This window comes from Lipotes vexillifer, unplaced genomic scaffold, assembly GCF_000442215.2.
Source record: "Lipotes vexillifer unplaced genomic scaffold, Lipotes_vexillifer_v1.1 scaffold1315, whole genome shotgun sequence".
Lineage (NCBI taxonomy): Eukaryota > Metazoa > Chordata > Mammalia > Artiodactyla > Lipotidae > Lipotes > Lipotes vexillifer.
Window position 1 is genome coordinate 1 of NW_006785785.1, and position 10,238 is coordinate 10,238.

At 34.9% G+C, this 10,238-nt stretch overlaps 1 protein-coding gene across 1 annotated transcript in view; it reads left to right on the forward strand.

The window, feature by feature from the left end:
- Window positions 1-44: 44 nt before the first annotated feature.
- The window catches only part of KIF28 (Kinesin-like protein KIF28P), a gene marked incomplete at its 5' end in the record, with an annotated part of 68,066 nt that continues 57,872 nt past the window's right edge, over window positions 45-10,238 (forward strand). Inside the window, 1 exon segment of the mRNA XM_007458083.1 lies at window positions 45-239. Coding sequence (XP_007458145.1) covers window positions 45-239 — 195 coding nt within the window.

Below are 10,238 nucleotides of genomic sequence, written 5' to 3' on the forward strand. Positions count from 1 at the left end.
GAAAAACTGTAATGATTGACTCTGAATTTGTAATTTGACTACAGAGAGAGAAGAATTCTGGGAGCAAATGTGTGATTTCCACGCATTCCAGGACCACTACCATTATACAAGACCCTAAGAATGCAGAACATATGAAGACATTTACTTTTGACCTGGCATACTGGTCTCACAATGGATTTCAAAAGGATAAGGATGGTGTGTTTATTTCAGCTGATCCTAGCAGTAAATCTGCAGGCCAGGTAAATTGCTTTAAAACAACTTCAGTGGTAGTTTTTTTTTTTAATAAAGTGTTAACAATGTACCTGTACAATTATTTTTATGCAAGCATACTACAATATATGCTTCCATATGAGAGTTTGGTTTTAAATTTATTCCTTTTCATGTTAAACATGAGGTCCAAAGGTGCAGCTGTTGCCTAAATAAATATTTAGACACTCAAGTCAGTTATTTTCCAATGTACTGACGTATTTTGAAAAAGAAATGTCAGTCAAGTCAATTTTTATATTTCCTTCTCTGAGATGAGCAAGATAAGCAAAATTGCACAGCACTCAGCATTTTGGAACTTTGGTTTATTGAGTATTTATCATATGCCATGCACTATTCTGCCTTAAAGTTGCTCACAATTTGCTGTAGGGAGACAGGCAAAAAAGTGCATTCAAGTGTTACAGTTTCTGTGATAAAAAAATATGTATGGGATACAACGGGGTACAAAGGAAAAAAGGTCATTTCAATCTGGACAGAGCTCATTAAGCTTCTTGAATCTGTGGGTTTGTAAATTCCATCAAATTTTGAAAAAATTTCAAACAAAATTTCTCCAAATATTTTTGGTCTCTTCTATTCCTTCTGTGACTCTGGTTACATGTATGCTTGAGATTGTCCCATAAGTCGCTGAGGTTCTTTTTTTTTGGCTTCTTTCTTTCTTTTTTTTTTTAACATCTTTATTGGAGCATAATTGCTTTACAATGGTGTGTTAGTTTCTGCTTTATAACAAAGTGAATCAGTTATACATATACATATGTTCCCATAGCTCTTCCCTCTTGCGTCTCCCGCCCTCCCACCCTCCCTATCCCACCCTTCTAGGTGGTCACAAAGCGCCGAGCTGGTCTCCCTGTGCTATGCGGCTGCTTCCCACTAGCTAGCTACCTTACGTTTGGTAGTGTATATATGTCCATGCCACTCTCTCCCTTTGTCACAGCTTACCCTTCCCCCTCCCCATATCCTCAAGTCCATTCTCTAGTAGGTCTGTGTCTTTATTCCCGTCTTGCCCCTAGGTTCTTCATGCCCTTTTTTTTTTTTTTCTTAGATTCCATATATATGTGTTAGCATATGGTGTTTGTTTTTCTCTTTCTGACTTACTTCACTCTGTATGACAGACTCTAGGTCCATCCACCTCACTACAAATAACTCAATTTCGTTTCTTTTTATGGCTGAGTAATATTCCATTGTATATATGTGCCACATCTTCTTTATCCATTCATCTGTTGATGGACACCTAGGTTGCTTCCATGTCCTGGCTATTGTAAATAGAGCTGCAATGAGCATTTGGTACATGTCTCTTTTTAAATTATGGTTTTCTCAGGGTATATGCCCAGTAGTGGGATTGTTGGGTCATATGGTAGTTCTATTTGTAGTTTTTTAAGGCACCTCCATACTGTTCTCCATAGTGGCTGTATCAATTTACATTCCCACCAACAGTGCAAGAGGGTTCCCTTTTCTCCACACCCTCTGGTCACTGAGGTTCTGTTCACTTCCTCCCAACCTTTTCTCTCTATTCTTCTTGTTTGCATACTCATCTTTAAAAATTCAGCCCAAATATTATAGCCTTTGTTAAACCACCCCCAAAAATACTCTCTGTCAAATAGTTCTAACCTCACAAATGCACTGAAAGGATTTAAAGGATCTCCTGGGAATGCACTTTGAGAGCCATTGCCCTAGAGCAATGAATAAAAAAATCAATCAACAAAAATATAACTAATGAGTCGTGTGGGGAAATGGAATTATGAAACAAACTCAAAGTGTGGCAGGAAAAGAGGAAGAGAAAAAAACAAAGAGGAGATGAGACAAATAGAATACAAATAACAAGATGGTAGATTTAATGCCAACCATTGACTATTTTATCAAATGTAAATAAACACGCCAATTAAATGGTACAGATGATCAGATTTGGTAGGAAAAGCTGGATCCAACTACATCTGTTTACATAAACCCAATTTAAATATAAATAAATAGATATCCATGTAAACACTAAGAGAAAGAAAACTGCAGAGGCTATATTTACATCACACAAAGTAGACTTCAGAACAAGGAGTATTTCATAATGATAAAGTAATCCGTTCACTAAGAAGACATACTATCCTAAATGGGTATGTACCTAATAACAGAACTTCAAAGTACATGAAACAGAAACTTATAGAAATTGAAGGAGAAATAGACAAATCTACAATTGTGATTGGTGACTTCATCACTCCTCTCTGAGTAACACAACAAATAACCCCAAATCAATAATATTATAGAAGACCAGAACAATATCATCAACCTAATTGACAATTATAGAACAATTCTGCTACCCCCATTCAACCACAGCACTACACACTTTTTTTGAGTGAACATGGAACTTTCTTTATGATAGATCATATTCTGGATCATTAAACTAGTCTCAGTAAATGTAAGATAACTGAAATCATACAAATTACATTCTCTGACCACAATGAAATTAAACTAGAAAGAAATGACAGAAAGGTATTAGGAAACTCCTCAGATATTTAAAAAATAGCAGATTTCTAAACAATCCATAGGTCATGGAATAAACCATAAGGGAAATTAGTAAATATTTTGAACTGAATGAAAATCAAAACATCAAAATTTGTGGGATGCAGCTAAAGCAGGGCTTAGAGGAAATTCTATAGCATTAAATGATTATATTAGAGAAGAACAATCTTAAATCAACACTCTAGGCTTCCACCTAAGAATTTAGAAAAAGAAGAGTATAGACAAAGCAAAAGAGGAAGAAATAAGAACGATTAACTTAAGACAGTAAAATAATAGAGAAAAATCAATTAAAAGCTGGTTCTTGGAAAATAACAATAAAATTGATAAACCTGTAGCCAAATTGATCATCAAGGAAAAAAAGATACAAAGTACCAAGATGAGAAATGAAAGAGAGATGTTACTGCAAATCTTACAGACATTAAAGAAATAATAATTTATGATAAATTTTAAAACATAGATGAAATGGACACAGTCTACTGAAGTTCACACAAAAAGAAATAGATAACCCAAGTAGCTCTATATCTATTAAAGAAATTGAATTTATAGTTAAACTTCTCCCCTCAAAAACTAAGCCCAGCTGACTGTTCTGTGAATTCTACTAAAGGAAGAAATAATGAGAATTATGAAAAAAAAATCTTGTAGATGATAGAAGAACCATTCATTTTTTGAGGCAAATATTACACCAAAACCAGCCAAATACTACAAAAACACTATAGATCAATACCCTTCATAAACATAGACACAAACATTGTTAACAAAACTTTAGCAAATAGAATCCAACAGTATACTTTTTAGAATACATCGTTGTCAAGTGGGACTTCTTTTCCTGGGAATGTGATCAGATGCAGAAAAAGCAATTGACAAAACTCAACACCCAATCATGATAAAACTCTCAGCAAACTTAAAATCGGAGGGAGCCTCCTAGAAAGAGAACTTCCTTCAGTACATAGGTAACATAACATTTGATGGTGAAACAATGAATATGTTGCCCCTAAGAATGGGGACAAGGCAAGGAGGTCCAATCTCATCATTTCTATACAACATCTACTGCAGGCCCTAGCCAGGGCAGTTAAGTCAATTAATAGGAAGTGAATGATACGCAGATTGAAAATGAAGAAGTAAAACTATTTGCAGAAAACATAATTATCTATGCAAAAAACCCTAAGGACTCTACCCAAAAAGGGAAGAAAAAGCTATTAGAGTGAATGTGTTTAGCAAGGTCAATATACAAAATTTGATAGTATCTCTCTATTCTAGCAGTGAACAATTGGAAATTAAGATTTAAAAATAGTTACAATAACATCAAAAGCACAAAATATGTGCAAAATCTGTACACTATGAAACATTACTGAAAGGAAGACTTAAATGAATCAAAAGACTCAACATTATTCAGAAGTCAAATTGATCAATAGGTTGAAAGAAATCAAAATGCCAGCAGTAATTTTTTGTAGAAATTGATACATTGTTTCAATAATTTACATGGAATTGTAAAGGACTGACAGTAGCCAAAATTATTTTGAAAGAGAATAAAGTTGAAGAACTTAAACTCACTCTAGATAGACCTACAGTAATCAAGACATTGTGGTATTGGCTAAAAGACAGATATAACAGATCAATGGAACAGAGTACAGTGTCCAGAGACAGATCCTCATATATCATCAATTGTTTTTTACAAAGGAGCTGTAATAGGTTGAATAGTCTCCCCAAATTTATGTCCACCCAAAGACTCAAAATGTGACCTTATTTGGAAACAGGATATTTGCAGATGTAATTAGTTAAGATGAGCCCATCCTGGATTAAAGTAAGCCACAAATCCAGTTCTTTTAAGAGGGAAATTTTGACACACAGATACACAGGGAGAATGCCATGTGACAATGGGGACAGAGATTGGAGTGATGGAGCTATAAGCCAAGGAATGCCAAAAACTGCTGGGAGCACCCAGAAGCCAGGAAGAGGCAAGGAAGGATTGTTTCCTACAGCATTCAGAGAGAGCATGGCATTGCCAATACCTTGATCTTGGACTTGTAGCCTCCAGAACTGTGAGAGAATAAATTTCTGTTGTTTTTAGTCACCCAGTTTGTGGTAATTTGTTATGGAAGCCCAAGCAAACTAATACAGGTGACAACGTTCTTCAAAACTAAAGTCTTTGAAAAATGGTGCTGGAGATATAGGATATCCATATGGAAAAATATGAACTTTGATCCTTTCCTCACACCACATAAATAATGAACTCAAAATAGATCGTAGACCTAACTTTCAGAGGTAAAATTATAAAACCTCTAAAAGAAAGGATAGGAGAAAATCGTAGTGATCTTGATTTGACAAAGAGTCTTAGATAGGACACAGATCATGAAAGAAAATATTTGATAAATGAGACCCATTAAAAACACATTTTGCTCTTTGAGAGATACCAATAAGAACATGAAAAGGTAAGCCATAATGAAAGGAAATATTTGCAAAATATATATATGATAAAGTACCCAAAATATATAATGAATTCTTACAACTTAAGGGAAAAAAAGGAAGAAAAGTCAATTTTTTTAAAATGGCAGGGAATTCCTTAGTGATCCAGTGCTTAGGACTCAGTACTTTCACTGCTGAGGGCCTGGGTTCAATCCCTGGTCTGGGAACTAAGATCTCACAAGGCACACAGCATGGCCAAAATAAAAAGAAAATAGCAAAAAATTTGATCAGAGACCTCACCAACAAAGATATATAAATTACAACATATCCTAAAACCAATGAAAAAGTGTCCAACTTTATTAGTCATTAGGGAAATGCAAATTAATACCACAATGAAAGAATACTACACATACATGAGAAATGTGAAAAATTAAAAACAGTATCAAGTGTTAACATGCATGAATGGAACAACTGGAACTCTAATACAGTGCTATGGCCATGTAAAAGATTCAGTTATTTTGGAAAACAGGCAGTTTCTTTAAAAGTTAAGTATACATTTAACATACAATCCAGCAATTCCAAGAGAAATAAAAATATATGTTCTCACAAACACCTATATACAAACGTCCATAGCAACTTTATATGTAATAGTCCCAAACTGGAAATTCAAATATTCATCAACTTGTGAATGGATAATAAAATTATGATATATTTATAAAATAGAATACAATTCAGCAATAAAAGGAATTAATGATTATACGCAACAACATGGATGAATCTCAAAGCATTGTAGTAGGTAAAAGAAGTCATATACAAAAGACTGCTCACTATACAATTACACTTAAATGACAGTTCTAGAAAAAAACAAAACTATAGTTACAGAAAGTAAATCATCAGGGGCTGAAAGTGAGAAGAAGGGCCTAAGTGCAAAGGGGCACAAGAGAACTTTTCAAAAACCCTGATTGTGGTGATTTTCACCTGGCCAAATACATATGTCAAAACTTATGGAACTGTGTGCTTTAAACTGATGAATTTAGTGAATATTAATTTTATGTCAATAAAGAGTTTTTCCCAAGAAGAATAAAATACCAAGGAATAAATGTAGCCAAAGAGGTGAAAGACCTGTACACTGAAAACTATGACACTGATGATAGAAATTGAAGAAGACACAAATAAATGGGAAAGATATTCTGTGCTCATGGCTTGGAATAATTAATATTGTTAAAATGTCCATACTATCCAAAGCAATCTACAGATTCAAGGCAATCCCTATCAAAATTCCAATGGCATTTTTCAAAGAAATAGAATGAACAATCCTTAAATTTGTATGGAACCATAAAAGGCCCTGAATAGTTAAAGCAATCTTGAGAAAGAAGAACAAAGCTGGAGGCATCACACATCTTGGTGTCAAACTATATTGCAAAGCTATAGTAATCAAAACAGCATGGTATTGGCATGAAAATGGACACATAGATCAACAGAGTAGAGAGCCCAGAAATAAACCCATGCATATATGGTCAATTAATTTACAACAAAGGAACCAAAAACATATATTGGGGAAAGGACAGTCTTTTCAATAAATGGTGTTGAGAAAACTGGACAGCTACATGCAAAAGAATAAAACTGGTCCCATACCTTACACCACTTTAAAAAAATGGATTTAAGACTTGAATGTAAGACATGGAACCATAAAACTCCTAGAAGAGAACATAGAGGGTAAGCTCCTAGACCTCAGTCTTGGCAATGACATTTTGGATTTTACACCAAAAACAAAAATAAATAAGTGGGAGTACCTCAACCCAAAAAACTTCTGTACATAAAGAAAACCATCAACGAAATGAAAAGGCAACTTACAGAATAGGAGAAAATATTTACAAATCATATATCAATAAAAGGTTAATATCTAAAATATATAAAGAATTTGTATAACTCAATAGCAGAAAGAAATCTGATTTTAAAATGGGCAGAGGAATTAAACGGACATTTTCCTCAAAGAAGGTATACAAACAGCCAACAGATACATGAAAATGTGCTCAACATCACTAATCATTAGGGAATGCAAATCAAAACTGCAATGTGGGGACTTCCTGGTGGCACAGTGGTTAAGAATCTGCCTGCCAATGCAGGGGACACGGGTTCAAGCCCTGGTCGTGGAAGATCCCACATGATGCAGAACATCTAAGCCGTGCGCCACAACTACTGAGCCCGTGTGCCACAACTACTGAGCCCATCTGCCACAACTACTGAAGCCTGTGTGCCTAGAGCCCGTGCTCCACAACAAGAGAAGCCACCTCAATGAGAAGCCTGCACACCACAACGAAGAGTAGCCCCTGTTCGCCCCAACTAGAGAAAGCCTGTGTGTAGCAACAAAGACCCAACACAGCCAAAAATAAATTAAATAATTAATTAATTAATTAATTAACCCCCCCCCCACAACATGATATCACCTCACACCCGTTAGAATGGCCATCATCGAAAATGACAAGAGATAAGTGTTGGTGAGGGTGTGGAGAAAAGGGGACCCTTGTGCACTGTTGGTAGGAGTGTAAATTGGTGCAGACACTATGAAAGGCAGTATGGAGGTTCCCCTCAAAATTAAAAACGGAACTACCATGTGATCCAGCAATCCCACTTCTGAGTGTTTATCCAAAGAAAATGAAATCACTATCTTGATAAGATATCTGCACCCCCATATTCATTGCAGTATTATTTACAATAGTCAAGACATGGAAACAACCTAAGTGTTCATCGACAGATGAATGGATAAAGAAAATGTATATATACATATATATACATACATACACAATGGAATATTATTCAGCCATAAAAAGAAGGAAATCCTGCCATTTGCAACACATGGATGGACCTTGGGGCATTATGCCAAGTGAAATAAGTTGGACAGAAAAAGAAAAATGCTATATGATCTCACTTATATGTGGAATCTTTTTTAAAAATGAACTTTTAGATACCGAGAACAGATTGGTCGTTGCCAGAGGCAGGGGTTAATGTTGGGTGTCGGGTTTGAGGGGGGTGGAGGTGGGACACAGGTGAAGTGGGTGAAGGTCATCAAAAGCTACAAACTTCCAGTAAGGTAAATAAGTCCTGGGGATGTAATGTACAGCATGGTACAGACCTCATTTTATTGTGCTTTGCTTTATTGCGCTTCGCAGATACAGTGTTGTTGTTGTGGGTTTTTTTTCTTTTTCTTTTCTTTCTTTCTTTCTTTCTTTTTTAAACAAATTGAAGGTTTGTGGCAATCCTGTATCAAGCAAGGCTTTTGATACCATTTTCCAACGTTGCTCACTCCGTGTCTCTGTGTCACATTTTGGTAACTCTCCCAATATTTCAAATTTATCTTTCTATTTCTCATGGTGATCTGTGGTCAGTGATCTTTGATGTTACTATTGCAAAAAGATTATGAAGGCTCAGATGATGGTTAGCATTGTTGAGCAGTAAAATATTTCTAAATTATGATGTATACATTGTCTTTTTAGACATCATGCTATTGCACACTTAATAAATTACAGTATAGTGTAAACATAACTTTTATATGCGTTGGGAAAAACAAAAACTTTTTGTGACTCACTTTATTGCATTATTTGCTTTATTGTGATGGTTTGGAACTGAGCCCAGAGTATCTCTGAGGTATGCCTGTAGTTAACAATACAGTATTGTATATTTGAAAGTTGCTGAGAGAGTAGATCTTAAAAGTTCTCATCACAAGAAAAAAAATTAGGGGAATTCCCCTGCGGTCCAGTGGTTAGGACTCTGTGTTCTCACTGCTGAGGGCCCGGGTTCGATCCCTGGTCGGGGAACTAAGATCCCACAAGCCACACCGCATGGCCAAAAAATAAACAAACAAAAACTCTGTGAACTAAATTTATTCTGGTAATCATTTCTCAATATATACATATATCAAATCATTATGCTGTACATTTGCAACTAGTATAATGTTATATGTCAATTCTATCTCAGTTTTTTAAAAGATAGTTTTAAAAGACTGCAAGAACTGTGCTGTAAAGAGACTTGATTAACTTTGTCAACAGCTTTCCCTCTCATCCTCCCTATCTTTTGTTGATCACCTATTAAGATACTGCAGAATTATAGTTTTACATACTGTAGTGTAGGAAAATGTTTCATGTAGTTGATTATAGGATGAAGAATAGGAAGAAATTAGAAACGTAGCTCTGTGACTTCTTGGCTTACCTAATATGCAAATCACTGACACCCAAAAGAGATTTCAATGGAAAACTATACAGAAAACTCTACAGCTAACAAAATTACAGAATGATTCTATTCTCTAAGATTTTGTTTATTTAATAAAATTCTATGTTGCTTGTTTGAAGTTTTCAATTCATAAAAATTGGCAATAAAAGCATTTCCCCCAAATCTCCAAATAGCACAGAGGAAAAAAAGATAGCAAAACCAGTTACTTTACTAAGCTTAGTGAGCACTCCTTAGGTTCAGCTAATAGCTCCTAAGGTAGAGTGGATATCTATTACATAAATACATTTTTCTGGTAAAAGTATGGTCTCAATGTTCTGAGAAACCACTGGCCAGATTCCACATTTTAAGCCTAGAGCTCCCCTAACACTTACAGTGTAATACTTTTTATTCCTTTCTCATGAGAAATGAATAGTGTAAGAAAATTGGTTATTGCCTATTGTCCTTATATAAATTACACTACGTTAGTATGTGCATCTTTCCCAGAAATAAAAATTATATAAATTACACAAATGTATATATTGCAACAAATGGAGTGTATAATGCTTACTATTTTATTGATATTAGAGAACAGAAAAGAATATGCACTTTGAAACAGCCTCAAATAAGAGAATTACTGCTGGCTATGACAATAACAGATAATATCTCTCATATTACAGATAACATAATAGATAATAATAGATAATCAGATGATAGATAATAAAAGCCAGACCACATCTCTTTCAAGCAATTGTGGGCTCAAGCATCTGTGTCTGCCACTTAAAAAAAAAGGGATATGTATATGTGTGTGTTGGCTTCAGAACCACTAGGTCTTGTTAAAAAAAAAAAAAAAAGAAAGAAGG